This window comes from Misgurnus anguillicaudatus, chromosome 16 (genome assembly GCF_027580225.2).
Source record: "Misgurnus anguillicaudatus chromosome 16, ASM2758022v2, whole genome shotgun sequence".
Classification (NCBI taxonomy): domain Eukaryota; kingdom Metazoa; phylum Chordata; class Actinopteri; order Cypriniformes; family Cobitidae; genus Misgurnus; species Misgurnus anguillicaudatus.
The window spans coordinates 10460669-10485900 of NC_073352.2; the positions used below are offsets into that span (position 1 = coordinate 10460669).

A 25232-nucleotide genomic window follows, 5' to 3' on the forward strand; every position below is an offset into this window, starting at 1 on the left:
ATAGATAGGCCACAGTAACTCAAATAACCACTCATTACTTCCAAGATATGCAGAATATCGTCTCTGAATGCATAACACGTCAAACCTTGAAGCAGATTGAATTTTTGAGCAATAAAATTGAGAACCACTGATATATGTAATTTAACTGTGAAGATGCAGCACACACTACTGCCCAAGAAAAATTTCCCTTAGGGGACAATAAAGTGTAAAGTAGTAGTAGTAGTAAGTACTTCCCTCACTGCAGCCATCTGCTATTGTTTTTAGGCAAGCCGAGACACATCTCAAACAAGCCTATTAAAATAGCGTTTTTTTTATAGTAGGGGAATTTTGGACAGGCTAAAATAAATAATCTGTGGGGTATTTTAAGCTGAAACGTCACAGACACATTTTGGGCATACCTCAGACTCATATTACATCTTGTAAAAACGCCATAATAGGTACCCTTTAATGTTCAGGAAATGATCTCGACTGTGCGCACGCGCGTCTGTCGAAAGGTGGAGTCGGTGAAAACGAAAGTTCAAAACCAAAGACAAGATTAGGAAAACAAGCACATGAAAACAAGTGGACAAGGTAAAACCAAGGTTAATTATTCAATATAATCAACAAATGTCCTCGGTCTCGTCACTGGCACACTGCTGATCATAATGATTTTTTTTGCTAAATGGACAAATGTAAGATTATATTTCGGCTACTTATATGGTGCTGGAGCTGCCTGTGGTTACTATGATTATACTAAAAATAAAGTTACCATCGTTAAACTATGGTTACTTTATTAAAACCTTGGTTAACGTTATAATTCCTCTGCTCGATCACACAGACACACGCGACGGAAAAATCGCAGGTGGAAACTACTCGCGCCGCTCTGCCCGTGCGTCATCATATACAAGATTAAAATACCAAACGTGTTTTTTTAATATTTATGTTTTACTGTAATATATAAGTGTACAATCGTTTGTGTCTGTGCCCATCAATACACTTGTTTACAGTCCCATATGAATACTCTATATTTTAGTATTTACTATAAACTAAGTTACATTGTTTAGGCCTAAGTTATACTGTTTATACTTTATACATTACTACACTGTTAATGTGTAACACTTACTATAGTCTTCTGTAGTATTGGAAAAAGTTATTTGATAAACTGTATGCTGTAGTATACTTAAATATTATTTTGGTAAGCTTAAAAACATAGTATCTAGGAATTTTACTATAATTTACTATAGCAAATGGTAAATAAAATGAAGAGTTTGGTTCCAAAACGCAATAAATCTATTTGGACTAATTTGGGTAAAAAATTAGTTTTCTTTACCAAGAAAGTGACAAGATGAAAAACACTATTTTCTGTTATAAACTTTCATAATTATAATAACATTAAAAATTCAAATCCTTATATTTTTTAAAGATTTATTATAAAAACTGATTATTTTATTTATTTATTGAATCAATATATAAATGTGCATTCATCTTTTCCATGTTATATTCATTTAGTTGACTAGTGGTATACACTGATTAAAAAAATAAACATTAATGGCATTAATCAAAACACTTACTTTGTAATATTAATAACACTGTCATTGCTGCGGTTATCCTTAGGACGTTGTCGCTGAACTTTTTCGACAGCGATCAGCTGTAAAATGTCTTGGTCCTGCTCGATTTTCGTTGACTTTGCGTAAAATAATGGAAAGTTTTTCATAAGATCCCCCGAGGTCAATGTGTTAGCATGACAGAAGCTTGATGCTGTCATGTGAGAACAAGCAACGGCCGGCATTTTTCCTTCGCCCGAGTGCCTCTCGTGTATAGATTTACATTAGGGATGCACCGATCCACATTTTTTCACTTCCGATCCGATCCTGATACCTGAATTTGGATATCGCCCGATACCGATACTATTCCGATATCAGCGCTGTATTTGCTGCATTAAATATTATCACTATTGTTGATTTTATATGATACTGAAATAAACTCCTCTCAACTGGCAAGTATGATATGTATGTGTATGTATGCATGCATGTATGTCCCAAAAGGCAACTTGAGGTAAATTTAAGGTCAGAAAAGGAAGTCAGAAAAACAGGGAATCCTGTTAACAGGAAAAATCCCATTCTGAAAACAAATATGCAACTGTAAGGGTTTCAAATTGATTGTCAATATTTATTACATTTCATAAATTACAAATACTTTCGTCTTGAACATTTAGGAATGAAAAGTGCAAGTGTAAACATTGTACATTATATCAATAAAACGATGTGCATCTGAACAGTAAAAATCAAGTACACACATCAACAAATTTGATGTCAAAATATCTGAAGTAAAGCTCAGGGCTGGAACTCCTTTTAACTTCTCAGCTAACTTGGTTGACACTCGGCTGTATAGTTCAGGTAGCGCAGTGTCTGATAAATATCTCCTGGATGGTAAATTATACCGTGGCTGCAAGTGTTCTATCAGGCTACGGAATCCAGCGTTTTCCACCACTGATAATTTTTTAAATGTTTGATTGCGTTTGTTGTGTTGTACAATGCGAGGGAGCTTCCGCCTCTCTGAATAACGGCTTTGCAAACATTGCATTTTGCCGTCTTGCTTTGCGGTGTTTCCAAGGTAAAGAATTTCCACACAGCGGACATGTTGTTTAGCCTCAGTCAGCGCTATCCAGCTGGCTGCAAACTGCGAAATGGATTTCCTGCATGGGGGCGTGTCTCATAACTGTGTCTCGTTGAGCCGCGCCTCCGTTCAGGAAATCCATTCCACAGTTTGCAGCCTGCCGGCGGGAATCACTTTCGGAGTCATTTCAGCAGACAACGTTAAAGCGCAGACAGCTCGGATATCGGATATCTAACCATGTTGGATCGGAAAATCCGATACGTGAATTACGCAGATATTGGTCCCGATACCGATACTGGATCGGATCGGCCCCATCCCTAATTTACATGGGTTGTTTTTTCCCCACCACAGAAAACCGCCACAGGTTTATCAATGCCATCAAAGTATTATTTTGTTTTTGTTTGTTTGTTGATCACGAAGTACAAAGTAGATGAGGAAAACTAGTACTCCGTGTGTATTCAGTGCGCCACCATTATTGTTTACAATGCGTGGGATGGTGCGCTGTGATTGGTTGTGCGGATTTATTGGCGTTTATTGCGTTTTGGGAAAAAACTAAGGGAGAAAAGATGACAGCATAACATGGCGGATATTGGTTTTTGCATAAAATTAAGAATTTACTTTTTAATACTGACCAGATACAATACTGATTTTGGTGGTAAGTTTATCGTGTTTTGGAGTCAAACTCTTCAAATATACTATAATAAAGCAATAAATCCCAAGAAGCAGTGGGTTACCAGTGCATTTTATAACAGCTAAGGGGCGTTGTTAGGCACTGCTTTGCGAGGCTTATTGCTTTTATAAAACAGTTACTTCATATGCATAACGTTAGCAGGATTTCATAAAATAAAACACAAATAAGTTATATTAGTACAAATATTACTCTTCCGCCAAACAAAGTAGTTCCTCAGAATTAAGTGTGTCTACAACAGAGCGCAGTTCACAAACAACACAGACGCAGCAAAGACACAATGAAAATATAATTAAAGACTGTAGTGTTTATTTTTATAAATCAACATTCATCTAAAATATACATTAACATTTATATCGTGCAACTGTTGTAGTGATAATCAAATATGCGTGGAAGTATGCTTAACTTTAACTCTTTCCCCGTCAGCGTTTTTTTTTAAGTTGCCACCCAGTTTTAGTTGAATGCCTTACAGAAAAATTATCTTCTTTAAATAAACATAAAATATATAAAATGAAAGAACAGACGCTCTGCTTTAAAAAAAAAAACGTTTCATCCTACCTCCATTTGTTCTCTTATCACCTCTCAAATTTAAGCTAAAAGCTGAGATAATTCAATTTTTGTGAAGAACTTTTGTAAGAGATCAGATTCAGAGCCATGAACAGTACTACACAATGTTTTCAGTGTTGAGTGAATGCGTCAGTGTTTAAGTTGGGTAAGATTGCCATCTAGTGAATAACAGCGGACCTATGAATTTGAGGTAGAAACCCCTCAGAGAACCCCTCAGTTTTTTCTTTATTGATTAGATGACTCATCAATATTTATTGACATTTATCTGGATATCGCCATTAATTGTGCAATTGTAGAAAAATTAAAAATATAATTAAAGACTGTGGTGTTTATTTTCATAAATCAGTATGCTGCAACAGTAGCGCAGTGATACTTCTGTAATGCGGTCTGAACCGTGAGGTTACCAGGGTATTTTATCACGGCTTAGAATGCGTTTCAACCAATCAGAATGAAGAACCAGAACGGGCCGTTTTATAATATTCCTAAACACGCGGCTTTTCATGGTCATCACGTAACTTCCGGTAAACTCTGCGAAGAATAAATAACAACAAAGTCCTTTTAAAGTAGTTTATTTATATAACAAGCAAAATAAACAACATAGATTAACTACGTAGATTACATAGGAACCCAAAACATTTGTTATTTTCGACGAGGTATTTGTTTAACAGTTCAGGTTCAGCAATTAGTCAGACCATTAAACAAACAGAAACCGGAAGTAAAGTTCGGAGCAGATGCTTATCGCATCACCGCAAATGCTCCTGATGAAACTGTCTATAGGGTGTGAATGTCTTTAGACAAGGTTTTTCCAAATGAGGAACTAACTAAACAAACCAACTGATATTAGCCATGCCTCTCGCACTTCTCTAATATTGCCTATAAGATATTTGTTTTGTTTATTTATTTTCATCTTTAAGAATGAAAGTAAAAACAGATGCACTTACTAATATTCATCTGACAGTAAAGAATAGAAAATAATCTCATGTTCCTCTCTGTTTGTTTAAAGATATTATAACTCACTGGCATCATGATAGCTTATCCAGTTTACCAGCAGCAGCCATATCAAGTCACTGAATTCCTGAAGAACAAGCCACAGATTTTTGGGGTAAGCCTTCCAAAATAACTACGCTGTTACTATAGTAAAATTGCTGTGAGCGGCTTGATTGTCATTTCTGCCAAATAATTTTGTGAAATATAAATTCCCACATAAATATATTGTAGTAGCCTATATTTTACATTTACATTAAATACTTTCTATTGTCAACTATAGTCAATTGTTGTACACTGTAGTATATGAAAGAAATACCTATACTTTGTTAATGTATTCTATAGTATCAGTAGTATGTACATTATGTAGTAAATACCTTACGTCATTATTTTTATTTTTTAGATATTAATGGTTTCAGGGAATATAAAAAAAGATAACGTTTTATGTTTTGCCTTACAGCTTTTGGAACTGTTGGTGGCATTGGTGATGATTTCTTTTATAATCTGGGATAAATATTTGCCGTTTCTTGTGACACCAGCTTTTGTAAGTTGTTTGTTTATACATTGTTAATTAATGTATGGGCAGCAATCAAATGCTGATTTAAAGAACTTTTATTTTCTTCAGTTCACTTTATCTGGCATCTTTATATTCGTGGCTTCATGCACAGAAAAACTGTGTCTGGTGAGTATGAGTTTAACGTTTCCTTTTTCTTAATTCAAATCAGATTTATTTGTTAAAATAGTCAATTTCACATACAGTCTTTACTGGTAAATTGCAGTGAACAGATCATGTGTAAAGATAACTTTTCTGGTAAATCAGTGCTGCCAATTTACCAGTAATTTACAGGTAAGCGCTATGTATGATCTTCCGATCTCTCTAATAATGTTGAAATTCTTTATTGTAGGTTAAAACTGCACAGGCATTCAACTATATGAATATGGTGGTAGTTGCTATCTCCTTTCGCTTTCACTTGGTTTTTACTGCGGTAAGTGACCTGCTTTAAAAGTGTAATGTTAAAGCTCAAATTGTATTGGGGTGATGGTGATAAATTGTCTTTTATACATTTTTGATGTGCCAACTAGTTTAATGTTTTGTTTTGCTCATTTAGAGAATAACTTTGATTGTCCTTTTGGTCTGTGATGCTCTGGTCTTGATTCTCTCAATTGCTATTGTCGCAATGTCTTGCAGATGTTGCTGCAAGTCAAAGGTATGAACTCACAAAGAGTTTAATATTATTATTATTATTATTATTTAATATTATTTTTATGAGATCCTAATGGTGTCTCTCTTTCAGTCCAGAGAAATTGCAGTCAGTTACGTGACGTCTGGTATGCCAGTCAACAATGCTGTGCAGATGAACCAGTTAGACCCCTCTGCCGCACCACAAAATGTTACTTCAGTCGTGTATGTGCTGCCAGCAGGATGCGAAATCCCATCTGTACCTCCACTACAGTACGGCACAGTTGCCTCTGCACCTCCAGGCTATTACAGTTTAGTCCCAACTGCACCGCCTCCAGCTTATGAGCAGGTAATTATGAGCAATTTCTAGTCATATTATTAAGTCAACTGGGTCATACCATGAAATCCAAACGTCTTTGATTCTTCAAAATGAAAGACTTAGTGAGTTTCAGAACAATCAGGTAAACTACCTTGGTCAACAGGCTTCACCAATATAATGATGCTAGTTGACCAGCTTCTCCAGTATTGCTTTTACTATGAATAGGGGACAATCCAATGCACAGTATGGCTGCCCTGGCGTACGAAGTCAAGCCTTCCAGTTAAAAGAACCAATCGATAAAGACTCTCTGAAGGAGCGCGTCAGGCGTTTGACAACCTGTGTGCATGCACAATCGCTGAAACAACCTTAAAGGATTAGTCCAATTTCTTGGAAGGATCCCGATGGTTTGCTCACCACCATGTCATCCAAGATGTTGATGTCTTTCTTTGTTCAGTTGAGAAGAAATAGTTTTTTGGGGAAAACATTCCAGGATTTTAATGGACTTTAATGGACCCCAACACTTGGTTGTAGTGCAGTTTCAAATGCAGTTTCAAAGGACTCTTATCTTGCGAGGCGATTGTCATTTTTGGCAAGAGAAGTGAAACGTATGCACTTTTAAACCACAGCTTTTTGTCTTCCTCCGGTTCTGTGATGCGCCAGTGCGACCTCACGTAATACATCATCATGTCAAGAGGTCACAGAGGACATATGCGAAACTACGCCCCAGTGTTTACAAGTGTGGAGAAAGAGGACCGTTCCGACATTGTTGTTTGTGGAATGATACTAATTAATGTCTTTGTGTCATTTTATTGTTTAAAATGGCCCACAAATGTGCGTTTCATATATGTAACACTTGACCTTTCCACGGCATTACGCAATTGCGTCAGGTCGCGCTGACGCGTCGCACAGCCGGGGGAGGATGAGAAGTTGTGGTTTAAATTAAAAGTGCATATTTTTTATGTTTCTTGCCAAAAATGACAATCGTTTCGCTAGATAAGACCCTTATGCCTCGTTTGGGAGTCCTTTGAAACCACAATTTTAAACTGCATTAAAACTGTTAAGTGTTGGGGTCCATTAAAGTCCATTAAAATGAGAAAAATCCTGGAATGTTTTCCACAAAAAACATAATTTCTTCTCGACTGAACAAAGAAAGACATCAACATTTTGGATGCCATGGTGGTGAGTGGATTATCTGGATTTTTTTAAGAAAATTGACTAATCCTTTAATATAAGGTGTTTTAGTCTAATTTGAGCTTAAGAAACGAAAGTTACGGTACACATGATGTCAGGTTTACTTTTTGGTCATAAATATGTTGTTTAATTGTGATTTTAGAGATACAGTATCTGTCTTTCCCCATTCAAGTAGATCTTGAATGGGGAAAGATCGCAAACACGACCGTCGAGTGGAACAACTTCCCTAAAGAGATATTAATATAACCTAGAGCAGAAGTAAAACAGCACTAACCAACATCAATCAGGCTGAAGCAGCATACACATTTATGAATAACTAAAGCTGGTACTTTTTAGCAGAGACATCGGAAACTCTTAATACATTAAAGGGCACACATTATGCCAATTTTTACAAGATATATATGCTTTAAAGAAATTGTTATTGAGATACCAAACAGCAACCTGTGTCGTGTAGATATGCATTTCTATTCATCTCATGTGTGTTTACATGAACGTTCTGAAGTGTCAGGGAGAAGATACAAAATGTCTATTTAAAATTGTTTATTTTTACATAAAACAAACAAGACAAATGAACATGTATTTACAGGTCGCTGCGTTTCCCCCTCCTGAACAGCGGACATGAACATGACAGATCATGAAGATGATCAAATCTATCGACATGTGAAATTAAGAGAAATTACTAGACATTTGTACTTGTAAATTGCTTTAATTCATAGCTTTCTACCAGTGGCCACAGTGGAATGAGGAGGCGAAGATCGTTTTTGTAAAAAAAGATTTTTGATGTTTACACGGTTATATGTTACAGACAAACTTCACCAGTCAGTCTCAAATTTTGTAATTTGTTTATAAACAATTTTGATACCATTTATTAAATAAAGTTATATATTTTTTAGCTATGTTAAATTTGTACATTTTGTAAACACTTGCTAGAAAAATCTACATATTGTAAATATGTTTTTTATAACTTTCTCTGGGTCTAAAATGCTTTTTCTTAATTCCAACTCTTTCTATTAATTAATAAATTCTGTGTTACCCTGTGGCTGCATTTATTATTATTTTGTGTGCAAAGTAATCTTTTGAACTGGACATTGTTTAAATGTCTTAAAGAGTCCCCTGAGAGGGACAAAATCTATCAGCAGAAGCTCATTGATCTTAAGAAAGTTAAGTTGGCAAGAATTTCAGTGCCAATTATTTTGCCAGATGAATCGGGTACTATTTTTTAGTAAGGAATAATTGATGATGGGCTGTTGAATTATTTGACAAGAATGCACACCTAAGGTGGTAATGCGGCAAGTGTGCATTATTTTCGAATAATTCAATGGCCGGTCCGACACTTTAGGACGGTCCTGATGCATACGTCATCTAGTGATGAGACCACACCTCACCCCGCCCTGTCGAAATGCATAGAGAAGCTACGGTAGCCACCACAGGACAAACATGTCATCATCCGAGATAAAGTAGTGACAAAACGCGCACTATAGAGCAGTTTGTCCATTTAGGGCTACGGTAGAAACATACTGCCGACTTCCATGTAAGGAGACCCGTGGTGTATGGAGATAAAAACGACTCATTCTAAGATAATAAAAATACACCACTGATAATATAGTTATGTAGACTATATTGCATTTTACTTTAAGACATGGGATTTGGTCTAAAACAGGTCGCTTAAGCAAGCAATTAGAAAAATACGCAAATTAATGGAACATTTTATTGGAAGTGTAATTTATTTTTTTATTTTGACCCGAGTCCCATTCGTTTAACCCTTGTGTGGTGTTCGGGTCTGTGTGGGACCCGTTTTTTATGTTTACTGAAAGAAAAATTATGCAATTGTTGTATTAACCTCAGATTCATTGGCCTTGGCTCATTTTCTATAAAGAACATAAAAATAAACAACTTTATAATTACTATAAACTGTACACCCCCCTACACATTTCTATTACATATGTGGTGTTCGGGTGTACTGGACACGGGGTTAATAAGAGTGTAAAAATTGAATGTGCTATGTAACTTCCCTCTGTTTTCTCCTATCTGGGACTCCTGTGAGTGCTCGAGTGTGTTTGTATACAGTTGAGGGAAGAGGTGTGTGAGGCCTTTGGGCTTGCTTGGATTTCTTCGTGGATTGGTCGTGAAATGTGTTCTGATCTTCAGAACAGTAGAGAAACACAGTCTGCTTAAACTAATACCGCACAAGCATTATACGTTTTCATGTTTTTATTGAACACAACATGTAAACATTCGTAGTGCAGGGTGGAAAAAGTATGTGAACCTTTGGGTTTAATAATTGGTTGACCCTCATTTGGCAGCAATAACCTCAACCAAACGTTTCCTAAAGTTGCAGATCAGACCTGCACAACGGTCAGTTTGGAATTCATTTTTCCATCGATGACAGTAATTCGTCCAGGGCCTGAGGCAGCAAAGCAGCCCCAAACCATGATGCCCCCTCCACCATATTTCACAGTTGGGATGAGGTTTTGATGTTGGTGTGCTGTGCCTTTTGTTCTCCACACATAGCGTTGTGTGTTCTTTCCAAACAACTTTGGTTTCATCTGTCCACAGAATGTTTTGCCAGTAGTGCTGTGGAACATCCAGGTGCTCTTTTGCAAACTTCAAAGGTGCTGCAATGTTTTTTTGGACTGCAGTGGCTTCCTCCCTGGTGTCCTCCTATGAAGTCCATTCTTGTTTAATGTTTTACTTATTGTAGATTTGTCAACAAAAATGTTAGCATGTGCCAGAGATTTCTGTAAGTCTTTAGCTGACACTCTAGGAATCTTCTTCACCTCATTGAGCATTCTGCGCTGTGCTCTTGCAGTCATCTTAACAGAACCACCACGCCGGTATTAGTTTAAGCAGACTGTGTTTCTCTATTGTTGTGACTTAGATGAAGATCAGAACACATTTTATAACCAATTTATGAAGAAATCCAAGTAAGCCCAAAGGGTTCACATACTTTTTCTTTCAACTGTATATGTCTGTACATCTGTGATTGATGCATGTCAGAGTTTTGTCCTTCTGCTCTGCTGTAATGCCACAAGGACACAACATGTTATATATCATGCATGAACATTTGTCTGTTCCCACTGTCCCAAACACTTTACTTTCTGTCTAACAGGAACCATTCAACCGTTCATGAAAACATCCAAATGAATTGCAAACTTTTTATCAAAGGATTTTTTATTCAGGACTGTTTTTCTGCAACTGGATATATTCTTCTTCTAATAAATGAACAAATCCCAAAAATTTCAGGCCGACAAAAAAGACAGTGAGAAATAACTAAACAAAAAAAAATTACGTAACTAATAGAATTCAAAGACTGACAGATGATACTTAAAAAGACATTAATTATGTGTGTAACTGTATTTTAGTATCAATCACAATACCACAAAACCAAAAGGTGCATACAGTAGTGCAAGTGTCAGAAAGGGATGACATTTTTAAAGGCATATTTTTTTGCAGCCATTAACCATCTAATGTTGTGAAAAATTAACCTGACATTATCCTAATCCCCATTCACTTGCCCATCAGATGTTTTTGTTTCGTCTTTTGGCACTCGGCCCATATTGTAGAACTCTGTATTAGGTCTCATATCAGTCAGATGTGCCAAGCGGTTGGACATGGCAAAAAAAGCAGCAATGGCAGCAATGTCCCAAATATCTTCACGGTCAAATCCATGAGTCTCCAGGGTGCTGAAATGTTCTTCAGTTATTGTTTCGCTCCTGCATACTGCCAAAGCAAAGTCAAGCATTGCTCGTTCACGGGCTGTTAGGTCGGCAACTTTGTAATTCACTGTCACCTATAAAGTATGATAGAGCCAGTAAAGTCAATTATAAATTTACTCACTTTTCTCTATAACCCACTGGATTTTATATATTGTAACAAATGAAGGCAGAGTAAAGGTCCTATCTCAAGACCTCTTCACAGGTGTCTACAGCAGGGTTCACTCCTTCAAAGTTTGATTTATGTACTATTTTTGATGCTTTCTCATACTTTGCTTGCATACTGTTTGTTAAATGTGGTTTCTCTGTAACTTGTATTTCTTAAAATTAGTATGTTGCATCACTTGTTACATACGTAATGTTTTGTCAAAATGTCACTCACCTGGTCAGACAGTATAGGATTTTTGGAATAGATGCGGTGCAATGCACTGTGGAATACGACACAATACAGGCAGTGATTGTGAGCACTTGTTGCGACAGCAATCAGTTCCCGATCCGCTTTTGACAGACCACCTGTTACAAACAACACATGTGATACATCAGGTGGCCTAAGATGCTGGAAATTGGAAGGATGCATCCTATTTGGAAAGCCAATAAAAATGATGTACATTTAAGTACAAAATAAAACGCTGTCGTAATGCATATAGAAAATATCTTACCAGTTTCCTTGTTCATGATGGCATTGTAAAGAGAAAAGAAAGGACGAAACTCATCAGGACGATGAGACAGAACCTTGAACACATTGTGGAGAAATCCATCCTGTGTGTGAACATTACACATCATGTTTCACAATCCATGCATACGCATACACAAAATATGTGGATTTGTATGCCACACCTTCTCTTCAACTTCATCCATCAGCTCAACAATATCAAAAGGCAGATTTTTCTTATTGGGTACAGGATAGCGGCTGATGCCCTCTGTACTGCTGCTACTATAGGGTGTGTGAGAAGCTGAGGATGATTTCACAACAATTCTGCTTAAAGGGACACATGAGTGCTGTAAAAACACAGGATTTGGTTATAATTGTTATATATATGCGTTATAAATGTTCACACTGAAAAATAAATGTTGTAAAACAATCTCTATAAATCCCATCTTTATAAAACCCAAACTGACTCGGCAAGATGTTGACACTATCGTATTAAAGTACAACATGTATAACTTTAGATCATGAGGGCATTTATAACCCCATGCAGTAATATATGAATAAAAAACATATCTGAAAGACTTTTAATTGTAAAATCTTACCAATGTCCCGAAATTAGAGCGGTGAATAATCTTAAAAATGCCTCGTGACAACATTGTTCAACGTTCTGTTACAGTCTCTCTGATTGTCTGTGTTTATGTTGGTGCTGCGTCGAATTATCCCCAACTTATCATTGCATTATTCTTACACACCTCCTGTCCACTCGACCAATGAGAGCAGTCAGTGACGGTGTTTACAATTGTAAGGTGGTGCCAAACCGTGACAAAAGATATTTGTAAAACTGGCACCAAATCGTCCTCTTGGAATTATAATGTTATATCTGACATTTTTGTCAAAATTGAGTTAGTCACATATTCTTATTCTGTGACAACTTATTTACATTATGTGAATTTCATTCATTTGAAAAAACAAAAAGGTTCTATCTACAAAGTGGAACTTTTACATGGCTCTATAAGGTTCTGTCTGCGTGAGCGCTTCGAATGCACAGAAGATGACCAGGATCAGGATCAACTTTATATGTGGAAACTTAACTTGTATAATCTTACTACACATAGCTAATGTGTAATGTCAGGTAGGGGAGGAAATGATGTTGCAAGTGTACTAATAAAAATATTAGAACACATTGTACGTGATCATCCACATGCCACTGAGATGATAACATGGAGTGATAGTTGTGTGTCTCAGAACAGAAATGACATAATAGCCTTTGCAATGGCAGATTTCCTGACAAGGCATCCTCAAATTAAAAAGATAACAATGAAATACTCTACTCCTGACCAATCTGCAGTGCAGGAGGTAGACAATATGCACAGCCATATTGAAAAGGCACTTCTCACCACTGTCTTTCCACACGTTTTACTGAAGGTGAACAGGAACAACCCATATGAAATCATACAGATGAAGAGTACAGATTGAGTTGTTCCAAGCTGTTTCAGTACAAATAGGAAGTGTCACAGCTTGTGTTTGATTAGTGTCTTCATTACACCAAATCACATGCAAAGCCAAGAGTTAAAGTAGACATAAAAGGACCAGGCAAACACACAAGAAGCCTGGCACCTACATCCATCTTACCCAAAACCAAGGGTACTCTCCAAACGGAGCATCATCTCAAAGGCGCTAGTTTGTACCTCTGATCATCGTATGAGTTTGTATCAAGTCGTATATATAGATGATTACAGTGGCCGATGTTGCCAGACCTCTGGTGTGGTCGAGTTTATGTTTCAGAATCCGCACAACAGTCAAACAGAATGATCAAACGTTTATCCAAATTCTAGAATTACATCAATTTGATTCATAATTACGAACAACACGATTTTATCTTTTGGTGTCCGATAAAATTGTGTAACGCTAAAACATCATCTACAAGCGTCGGAAAAGACTGAACGCGTGAGGACCCTTCTGCCATGATGTTTGGTTTCTGCCATTGGGCCAAACGGCTGGACACAATGACGGCAGAAATTTAACAGACATAAAAGTGCAATGTCAAAATATAAGCGTGTCTGTTTGTGTAAGAGGAAGATGGGGAAATTACAATAATTACACAAATATAAAGATATATGATTAAAGCAACACCATGTAGTTTTTTTACCTTTAAATAATGTCTCTAAAATTATTTCAGTGATAGAACAACTTTTAACTGGACAAATTGTACTGTTGCTGCAACCTGAGCAGCCTCCTAGCTGCTACAAGCACACTCTGAAAGTGGCGGTGGAGGGTAGGAAACACAGCCCGCCCCTCCCCCTGCCTGCAGAAGAGTGTCTGATACCAGGCACTGTTGCGCTTTTCAACCACATGAGGGAGCTGTAAGTCACTTTTACATGGAAACTACATAGTGTTGCTTTAATATAAAATGCATATTTCAATAACTTTTTTTTTCTTGATTATTTCTTAATTTGGTAGACTGTAGGCGGATATTATTATGCAAAGTGTTTGTATCTACATAGTTAGAGACAGGCAGAAGATTCGAACTAAATGATGAATCATTTCAGCGATCCAGAATCGACTCCCTACTTACAACTTTATTAATCGTGCATTCTTTGGTTTAAGTACTTTGCACATCATTTACATTGATGGACAGCTACATGATACACTGCAATACAGGTCATTTTCGATTTTGGATCGGTCTGGCACTTTTATAAGGTCAAGTTGGCAAGGTCCTAAATTTCAGTGCCAATTATCTTGCCAGATGAATCGTGTACTATTGTTTAAGTAAGGAATAATTGATGACGGGCCGTTGAATTATTTGATAATAATGCACATCCAAGGCATTTTCAAATAATTCAACGGCCCATCTGGCATTTTAGAATGGTCCTGATGCATACGTCCGCAATACAATATTACAATATTGTAAAAGCAGGAGAGAGCTTTGGTTAGCGGTAGGATTTAATTGTATAGCACTTTTCACTATTCTTATTTTTATGCTTTTTTAGGGCTTTTTTGTGTTAATCATTCATTTTTACTTAAAGACTTATTATAATTTTATTATTGACAGTATCCAAAACAGTATATCATTTAACAGACCCGTGTGTCATCAGCCCCTCATCAGCAAAAGTCTGTACACCTTTGATTTCCTGCTGCTGTCAATATGTAATTAATGTTAATAATCAAACAACAAAATGTATCTATAAAATAAATGTTTATTTAATTCATAAAGTGAATACTAAACAGCGTACTTTTACATTGAATTATTATTTCTGTATTTTATGAAACAGCTGTGTTCAACATTAATAAGAATAAAAATTATTCTCAGCCACAAATCAGCATATCAGATTTCTGAAGGATCACATGACACTCTTAGCAGTGATGCTGAAAATTCAACAGCCATTCCACAATATTACGTTTTAATCAACATCTGAAATGTATTTACAGTTCGACCATTGATTATAGGATAGTAAGTTTAATAGTCCTAAGTATTACATTACATTTATTACAAGTAACTTAAATATTTTGGTTCATTTTACTTAAAACATACCCACTTTTCCATGGCTGAATTTTAAAATGGCTAAGTCTCAGAAGCTTCTTACACTGTGAAAATAATACGCTGGATTTACTTAAAAATATAGTGCATCATTTTTGCATCCACTTTTTTAAGTTTTCACATGGAATTTTAAGCAATTGAAAAAAATGTTGCACTATATTTTTAAGTGAATCCAGTCTTTATTTTTTTAAGTGTACTGAAAGGTGCAGATTTTTAGCGACATCTAGTGATGAGACTGTGAATTGCAACCAACAGCGAAGCTGCTGGCTGTTTGATCGCCCCCTGGTGCCTGCATGCAGTACAAGTCATAAACCCCATCCTCTCCTTTTAAACGAACGGGACTCGGGTCTAAATAAAAAATTAAATTACACTTCCAATAAAATGTCCCATTACTCAGTATTAATTTGCGTATTTTTCTAATTGATTGCTTAAGCGACCTGTTTTACACCAAATCGCATGTCTTAAAGGTGCATAGTGTATCTCCTGACAGAAGTGCAATATAATCTACTATATTATTAGTGGTGTATAAAGACTTTACATAATGAACTGTATTATTTTTATTATCTTAGAATGAGACGTTTTTATCTCCATACACCGCGGATCTCCTTACATGGAAGTCGCTGTCATGTTTCTACAGTAGCCCTAAACTGACAAACTGCTGTATAGAGAGTGTTTTGTCATTACATTATCTCAGATGTTTGTCATGTGGTGGCTACCGTAGCTTCTCTATGCATTTCGAAAGGGAGGGTTGAGCTGAGGCACACCCAGGTTACTATTTTTGATACTTTTTTTAATGTGTCAAATAAATGTGAAGTCCTAGCGCAAAAAATCACATAGATAGTGCAGATTAAGCAGCGGTATTATCCCCTTTCGATATAACAAGGGGAGCCAAATTTCGATGAGCTATTTTTTCACATGCTTGCAGAGAATTGTTTACCAAAACTAAATTACTGGGTTAATCATTTTCACATTTTCTAAGTTGATAGAAGCACTGGGGACCCAATTATAGCACTTAAACATGGAGAAAGTCAGATTTTCACACTATGACCCATTTAAAAAAAATAATGAAGCACACAGATAAGTAATTTATAAAAAAGCAATACTTTATATTTATGATGTTTATATATGATATATAAAATTGATTTCAACATTTTTATATTTTTTATCATGTTTTTAACAAAGACATGCAACTGATAATCATGAGTGAATAAAATCAGACTGCGCAAGAGCCGTTCATCAAAACATCCAAATGAATTGCAAACTTTTTATCAAATTATGTTTTATTCAGGACTGTATTTCTGCAACTGGATATTCAGATTTTCTCCTTCTAATAAAAAAGCAAATCCCAAAAATTTAGGCTGACAAAAAGAGACATTGAATTCAAAGACTGACAGATAATACTTAAAAAAGCCATTCATTTTGTGTGTAACTGTATTTTAGTATCAATCACAATACCACAAAACCAAAAGGTGCATACAGTAGTGCAAGTGTCAGAAAGGGGTGACATTTTGAAAGGCATATTTTTGTATTTATCTAATGTTGTGAAAAATTAACCTGACATTATCCTAATCCCCTTTCGCGCTCCCGTCAGACTTTTTTGCTTTATCTTTTGGCACTCGGCCCATACTGTAGAACTCTGTATTAGGTCTCATATCAGTCAGATGGGCCAAGCGGTTGGACATGGCAAAAAAAGCAGCAATGGCAGCAATGTCCCAAATATCTTCACGGTCAAATCCATGAGTCTCCAGGGTGCTGAAATGTTCTTCAGTTATTGTTTCGCTCCTGCATACTGCCAAAGCAAAGTCAAGCATTGCTCGCTCACGGGCTGTTAGCTCGGCAACTTTGTAATTCACTGTCACCTATGAAGTATGATAAAGTCAATTATAAATGTACTCACTCTTCTCTATAACCACTGGATGTTATATATTCAATCAAGACCTCTGTCTGTCTTCACAGGTTCAGCTTCACAATTTTGACTTATGTATGCTTTCTCATACTTTGCTTGCATACTGTTTGTTTAATGTGGTTTCCCTGTAGCTTTCCCTGTAATTGTCAATATTTGTATGTTGCATCACTTTATTGAATCAAAGGTCCATCTTTGCTATGGTCGTTGTGTGCAGTTTCTTACATCATGAACTTTCTCAAATCATTTAAAACAGAAAAAGTCCAGAAATTTGATTAAAATGTCCCTATTTTAACATTTGCATACGTAATGTTTTGTCAAAATGTCACTCACCTGGTCAGCCAGCATAGGTTTTTTGGAATAGATGCGGTGCAATGCACTGTGGGCTACGACACAATACAAGCAGTGATTGTGAGCACTTGTTGCGACAACAATCAGTTCCCGATCCGCTTTTGACAGACCACCTGTTACAAACAACACATGTGATACATCAGGTGGTCCAAGATTCCAGAAATTGGAAGGATGCATCCCATTTGAAAATGTTTGATTGATACCCATTAAAAACAAATAAAAATCTAACCTTTATGTACATTTAAGTACAAAATGAGATCCTGCCGTAATGCATAAAGAAAATATCTTACCAGTTTCCTTGTTCATAAGGGCATTATAATAAGAAAAGAAAGCACGAAACTCAGCAGGACGATGAGACAGAACCTTGAACACGTTGGGAAGAAATCCACCCTGCGTGTTAGCATACACATCATGTTTCACAAGGCATGCAGAGACACGCAAACACAATACATGTGGATTTGTGTATGCCACACCTTCTCTTCAACTTCCTCCATCAGCTCAACAATATCAAAAGGCAGATTTTTCTTATTGGGTACAGGATAGCGGCTGATGCCCTCTGTACTGCTGCTACTATAGTGTGTGTGAGAAGCTGAGGATGATTTTATAAAATATCTGCTTAAAGGGACACATGAGTGCTGTAAAAACACAGGATTTGGTTATTATTGTTATATGCATTATATTGTAAACACTGTAAAACAGTGCCTACATATACACTAGATATAATAACTTTAAAAAAAAAAGATTCTTATCTTGTATAATGTGTGTTGACACTACCTTATTAATTAAAGTACAACATGTATAACTTTAGATCGTGAGGGCATTTATAACCTCTTGCAGTATAATATGATATGAATAAGGTACAGTTCTGAAAGACTATTAACTAGTAAGTAAAATCTTACCAATGTCCCGAAATTAGAGCGGTGAATAATCTTAAAAATGCCTCGTAACGACATTGTTCAACTTTCTCTGCAGTCTCTCTGATTGTCCGTGTTTATGTTGGTGCTGCGTCGAATTATCCACAGCCAATCATCGCGTTATTCTTACACACCTCCTGTCCGCTCGACCAATGAGAACAGTCAGTGACGACATTTTACTTCCTGTTTACATTGAAGGCGGAAATTCAACAGACATTAGAGTGCAGTGTCAAAATATAAGCGTATGTCTGCGTGTGTAAGAGGGAGATGGGGAAATTACAATAATTACACAAATATAAAATATATAATGGTATATGATTAATATAAAATGCATGTTTCAATAACGGTTTTTATTATTCAAAATTTGTTTCTTCATTTTCTTTATAAAACATTATTTTACACAAACATAAAAAGGTAACAATATAAACTATAACACAAAAGATTTTTATAGAATGGTATATGATTAATATAAAATGTATGTTTCAATAACGGTTTTTATTATTCAAAATTTGTTTCTTCATTTTCTTTATAAAACATTATTTTACACAAACATAAAAAGGTAACAATATAAACTATAACACAAAAGATTTTTAAGCTTTACATTTTTTTTAAATTGTATTTAATATTTAGTGAAGCAAGTGAAAATCTTTAAGATTATAAAACAGCTGTTTAGGTAGTTTTATTTACAGTTTTAAATATTACTGCACTGCTCACGGTCACACAGCGTGTGTAAAATGAGACATGTTCTGTTTGTTATGTGTCTATTCCCTATCATCATGCCACTAATTTACTCTCATTCCACTAATTTTCACTAAACGTCACCAAGAAGTTTTCATCACATCACATATTTAAACATTAGAAGTTATGATAGCCAAAATAATGTTTATAGACAGACTTTCCGTTTTTGTTATAAATACAGAAATAGATGCACCAGAGAACGCAACACAACTAAAACATAGTATAGTTTGAATGCAAATTTGTTTCCATATATTGCTATAATATTCTCTAGTGAACTATAATTTAATAGTAAATATAGTAAAAAAGTAAATACAACACTACTGTATATTCCAGAAATGTTTTATGTGTGTAGAGACTTTTATGTTGAAGTTCATACAGTTGCTTATCCCCGGAACTGCAATATATGTTAGAGTCGCTGCTAGTGCTTTCTGAGAAGACTAAACTGCATTTTAGATTGTGTATATTGACATTTAACGCAGCAAGACAATCTTGTCGTAATGGGTGGTTACGATGTAATGGCAAACGAGGAATCGCTGGATTATTCAGTGCATGAAGCGTGGAATGAAGCTACTAATGTTTACCTGCTAGTTATTCTGGTCAGCTTCGCCCTGCTGATGTACGCCAGAAAGTAAGTATTCGAGTACCAAAGCAACCAAGTCATAATGACGTTAAATATTTTACTAGTAGTAATCTGTGTAATTATGAATTCGGATAACTGTAATTATTTGAGTCATATTGCTCTTATTTTATTTAGAAATAAGAGGAAGATTATGCGTATATTTACACTGCCACCAACAGTCGGAACCACAGCAGAACCCAACTTCTACGACAGCCTGCAAAAAGTCCGGCTAAGACAACAACTGGAAATGTATTCAATTGGTGGGTTTGAGTCATTTTAGAAACAAAATCAAATAATGTAAAAAGTAATAATGTCCTTTGTAGTATTATTATGTTGTGTTTTACATAAATGTCTGTAAGAACAAAACATTACCAGATTTTCGAAAAAGGCTCGAAAGCAAAAATGAACTCGCATGAAATATTGATGTAGAATTTACTAGAGTAATCTGTAGTAACATTCCTAGATAATACTATGGTGTTTAAACCTTCCCATTGAACCCTTGATCCTAATCTTACCAAATGTTAAAGGAGGGGTGCAAGATCTCTGAAAGCCAATCTTGTTGATATTTCACCTAAAGTCACCTAAACAAACACACCCCACCCCAATAGAATCTGGACCTTCTTTTGATAGATCCGTCCCACACATACGCAACCCAGTAGGGTTGTGCCGATAGACGATAGTATAGTATATCGACGATCTTCATACATATCGCCAATGACAGGCTTTCATGGCGATAGTAATGACGATAGTTGGCGAATGGTTATTATTATTATTATTATCATCATAGTTTTATATTAACACCCCCAATGCATGCTTTTCCTCACATGAGGGTTTGTGGGCTTCACTTTACGCGGAGAGCTTGTAAAGAGAGACTTCCTTCTTGCACGTACCTGCACTTAATGCGCGCATCTTGGTCTCCTTCTACCACTAAATCCAGCGCGCCGCGTCATGAGCAGCTGCGCTTCTCTCTGTCTCACGTGCACGAGCTCTCGCGTCTGTCCGAAGTCTAAACATAAACCAAAGTAGTAATCTTTATGTATTTGTTCAGTTTAATGCGTTTCATGCGAGCTGCGGCAAACTTTACTTTTTGTTTAAAATATGACCCGCTGCATATTAGCGCCTCTCTCTAAAACTCCCGCGTACGTGCAGAGAGCTGCGCTCTGTCCGAAGTCAGATCACTAGGTATTAATCCTGTTTATGATATGCATTTCAATGAGTTGTAGCAACATGTCCCTCGTGTTTAATATATGATTGTGTTTAAAATATGATAGCGTTCCGCTGGACCAATGCGTTTAAAAAGGCACCTCATGAGAGCACCACTGCTTGACACGTGTAGTCTTCTGCAACAGCATTAATGCATTGAATTGTTTGTATGTGCGCGCACGTGTGTGTGCGTGCGCAGATGCATGTTTTTACAGTTATTAAGTAATCATGATAGGGTTTTAATGACGTGCTCGCATTAATGGCATCAGGTTTAAGAAGGTTGCGGTCATGACGGTGTTGCTCTTGTTTTTTTTTGTCCAACCATCAAGTGACTTGTTATAATGAGTAAAAAATTTACAAATTAAAAAAATGAGTAAACTACTGCCCCGCCCCCCCCCCGATAATATCGTGTATCGCCGATCTCACAGGCTGACGATCTGAAAATAGGGCATATCGCCCAACACTACAACCCAGGCAACGATGTCGGTTAGTAGACATGGCCCTTACTGATGATTGGCTACAATTGTAATTTGTTACTCCGCCCGACTCCATAGAGTTTTTCAAAAATCATGCACCCCGCTTTTAACACTACATTATTTACTACAGTTTATCAAGTCACTAGAATCCCTACTGAAAAGACCAAGTTTTAGCTGGTCTTCGCTACCCAGCCTGGTTTTGGCTGGGTTAGCTGGTGTAGCAGGCTGGACACTTTTAGTTGGTCAGGTTGGAAGACCAGCTGACCCACCATCTTAAACCAGCTTGACCAGTCTGGAAGCTGGAGATGGAAGTAGGTGGTTTAAGATGGTCCTCTCAGCATAGCAAAGATGGTTAAGCTGGTGGGTCAGCTGGTTTTAGCTGGTGGATCTCCCAGCTAAGAGAATGGCCAAACCCCCTCTACAACAGCTTAAACAGCGAAAACCAGCTGGTCTTTTTAGTAGGGTATACATTAGCAAAGTGTAGTTATTATTATAGTATACTACAGTAAACAGCAGTTTACTATAGATACGATTGATACTACAGCATTTTTTCATTGTTGTTTGTACGTTTTCATAATATCTGGGCCATTACCGTACTCCATTTTGCCTTTTCTATATAGCATAGCTGCATTTATTCTAAAAAAAACTTGAATGATAATTATGTTTATATATTAATACTTTAGGCCAGTGGTTTTCAAACTGGGGGCTGGGGCGAGATGGTGCTAGGGGGGCCCCAGTTTTATGACATTTTATGAAATACATTAATTTATTATGAATTCTGTGTAGTCAAACCTAAAAAAATAAGGCTACTAACCAAAATAACTATTTTTTTGTATAATTTAAAAACTTTTTAATTAAAATGTTGGGTTTTAGAACAGTTTTTTGTCACAAATTTTCTTTGTGGGGGCCGCGAAGGAATGCACTGTACACAAAGGGGGCCGCACGCTGAAAAAGTTTGGGAACCACTGCTTTAGGCAATTCAAATTAAATAACTGAAATAATGTAATTGATGCAATGCTACAACTCCATCATGGTGCAGAGTTGCCTAATGATCTGTTTACTGTAATGCTATGTTTGGCCAAGTTTATACAATAATTTTTTGTATTATTATTTTTACAGCTAGAAAATACGACCAGCAGCACCAGCAGTCAGACAGTGTGCAGCTGTCAATGGAGTGATCTCACTGTAGAGGGCGCTCTTTACACACGAATGGTACAAATGTGAAGGACGGCAGTGTGGGCCAAATTTGAACTGATGTGCCACAACTCTACGGAGACTGAGAAGTGGATCGTGTTGTTTTAAGTATAAGGGGGTTATTAGTATTTACGTTTTTATTTGAAAAACTGTTTTTTTCACATTCTTCATCCATATACCCCTAAAAAATGTGGGGGTATAGGTGGCACTCTTCTGTTAAAGCAACTTTTGTGATGTGATATTTGCATCAGTGGACTATGAAACAGATCACCCATCTGGTCTTGGCAGTGATACTTCATATGTTCATTATTTTAATTCTAGATGTCATCCATGTATTGTGACACGTAGATTTACATTTAAACATTAAGATTACAGTAACATGTGAATTGAACAGTACTACTAAATGCTAAATAATCTGGTCAGCATAAAGTTGTTCTTGAATGCAAAAAAACAGCACAGGTTAAAAATTCACTGCTGACTCCATGCACACTTGGTGTATATCTCTCCAGGGCTGTAGAAAATATCTTATTTTGCCCTCTAGTGTTAGCTTGTATACATGTCAGTAGTTTACCATGACCTGACAGTCTGTTTAATCAGTCTGCCGAAATATTGAAAACTTTATTTAAACATTAGACCGTGATAAGCCTTGATTAGGCATTATGTTTTTGAATGTCCAGTTTTTTGTGACAGTTTGCCTCTTTAATAGAAAAATGAACTGTCAAGTCAAATTTACTTTCAGTGTACAGTGTTTTTTTGCAATGTTGAATTGACCACAGAAAACTGGAAAATTATTAAATATATGGCATAATGGAATATAAAGTATTATTGCAAACTTTTTTGTCCTCATAACTAGATTATAATCTATTGCAGATGTTTGTATGTACTTTTTCTTCTAATCTAGACCAGTTATAAGTGATAATAACAGATGTCAAATTACACTAGACATGCCTTTCCATCTAACACAGAAATAGCCCTTAAAAGAAGAAAAAATATATAAGAGCACACCTACAACATTGAAACAGTGACTACGTTATGATCATATTTCTGTTCATTTTTTGTACAGTATCTTAAATCTTCTCTAGTGCTTCTCTTTAGTGAGATTTTTTTATTTAAATAAAAAAATAGATTTACATTAAAAAAGTTTTTTTAACTCCATGAACTAAAATCAGTCAGAAGACCTTATCGGCCACTTTTAAAACATAGTGGCAGGTGTCCACAGTCCCCTTGCGTAGTGGTGGTGACTTTTTGTGTGGGTATGCATGAAGTTTTCTTCAGATATTGTAAAATTGTCTTTATTCTTGTTTCATATTATTGAAAAGTGTGATAAATGTGTCCAAGTGCTACGGACGTGTGAAATCAGAGAGATGGATAGAGAAATAAAAAGTGAAAAGGTGTGAGAGAGAGATTCACTCTTTTGTTATCACTTCTTTGTTTGAATGGTTTATTTCTCTTTCATGCCACTCTTCCAACATTCTCTGGCTTCTGATCCACTGTGGTATAATTTCCCCAGATGAATCACAGAAAGCTAAAGAAATGATTCCTCGCCTCGCTTTAGTCATCTGCCTTCCCCTCTCTATCTGCTTCCTCTTGTGCTTTTTCTCAGGTCTCTATGGAAATAAGATGAACAAACTCTTTTCTTCATCATTTTTCAACCTCCAATAATTGCAATTTTATTCTGCATATTCATTTGCCTTTAATCCTTACTTATACCAGAGTTTGTGTCAGATGTTCCTCATTCAACTTAGAGAAATAGTTCACGCCAAAATTAAAAATTCTTGTCTTTATTTACTTACCCATGTGCTGTTTCTTATGACTTTCTTCTGTGGCCAATACACATTTAAAGGTGCCAAAGAATGCATTAAAATAATCTGTTAAATTGTTCTCCGATATCTACATAGAAGGTTTGTGGCTTTATTAAGTGCAAATTTGACCCAGAGAGGGTTTTATATGTCTATTTACAACCCTAGGATTTGCCTTTAAAATGAAATGGTCTATTATAACCTTATTTCAAAGGGTCATGAATAATAATATTGAGCTCTGCTCTGATTGGCTGTTTCAAAGACCGGCTTCTTGCAGTAGCTGTGTGTGTGTGTAAACAGACCTTATGTTTAAGCCTGTAATAGATGAAGATACAGAATTTGATGAATAATTAAGTTTTTGGAGATTGTTAAAGAGTACCTATTACGTTGCTAAAAACAACGTTATTTGGTGTAATACAATGTGTTCGCGTGGTTTATGGTTCAAAAAACACATTATTTTCCACATACTGTACCTTTTGCATATCATTAACATGTACTAATACACACTTACACACACTCAAAAAAATGAGTTAAGCCCTTCTTAAAAATGACACATTAAAATTGTGTTCAACAATTCATTTAAAATACCTCATTAAGAGCAATAAGTACAC

The 25232-nt window shown here is 36.1% G+C and overlaps 4 protein-coding genes across 6 annotated transcripts; 2 read left to right on the top strand and 2 right to left on the bottom strand.

The window, feature by feature from the left end:
• The first annotated feature begins 421 nt into the window (after positions 1–421).
• LOC129422581 (uncharacterized) lies at positions 422–8561 on the top strand. Of its 2 annotated transcripts, none has more exons than XM_055178596.2 (8): positions 422–570; positions 4854–4952; positions 5295–5378; positions 5460–5516; positions 5740–5820; positions 5944–6042; positions 6130–6363; positions 8111–8561. In XM_055178596.2, exons 2-8 carry the CDS (start codon positions 4875–4877, stop codon positions 8144–8146), a joined length of 669 nt encoding a protein of 222 aa, XP_055034571.1. In that variant the 5' UTR covers positions 422–570; positions 4854–4874; the 3' UTR covers positions 8147–8561. The 2 variants fall into 2 exon arrangements, with proteins under 2 accessions (XP_055034571.1, XP_055034572.1); XM_055178597.2 differs by having other exon boundaries at positions 536–581.
• Positions 8562–10677: 2116 nt separating this feature from the next.
• LOC129422580 (uncharacterized) lies at positions 10678–12686 on the bottom strand. The gene is made up of 5 exons (XM_055178595.2): positions 12489–12686; positions 12075–12236; positions 11897–11996; positions 11620–11750; positions 10678–11314 (listed from the first exon to the last, which is right to left on the bottom strand). The coding sequence occupies exons 1-5, from the start codon at positions 12540–12542 to the stop codon at positions 11021–11023; spliced, it is 741 nt and encodes a 246-aa protein (XP_055034570.2). The 5' UTR covers positions 12543–12686; the 3' UTR covers positions 10678–11020.
• A 4000-nt stretch (positions 12687–16686) lies between these two features.
• On the bottom strand, positions 16687–18738 carry LOC129422461 (uncharacterized). Of its 2 annotated transcripts, none has more exons than XM_055178398.2 (5): positions 18578–18738; positions 18152–18313; positions 17969–18041; positions 17661–17791; positions 16687–17283 (listed from the first exon to the last, which is right to left on the bottom strand). In XM_055178398.2, exons 1-5 carry the CDS (start codon positions 18629–18631, stop codon positions 16990–16992), a joined length of 714 nt encoding a protein of 237 aa, XP_055034373.2. In that variant the 5' UTR covers positions 18632–18738; the 3' UTR covers positions 16687–16989. The 2 variants fall into 2 exon arrangements, with proteins under 2 accessions (XP_055034373.2, XP_055034372.2); XM_055178397.2 differs by having other exon boundaries at positions 17969–18068; positions 18578–18737.
• Positions 18739–19702: 964 nt separating this feature from the next.
• On the top strand, positions 19703–24245 carry smim19 (small integral membrane protein 19). Its single transcript, XM_055178396.2, has 3 exons — positions 19703–19958; positions 20085–20209; positions 22748–24245. Exons 1-3 carry the CDS (start codon positions 19828–19830, stop codon positions 22804–22806), a joined length of 315 nt encoding a protein of 104 aa, XP_055034371.1. The 5' UTR covers positions 19703–19827; the 3' UTR covers positions 22807–24245.
• The last annotated feature ends 987 nt before the right edge of the window (positions 24246–25232 follow it).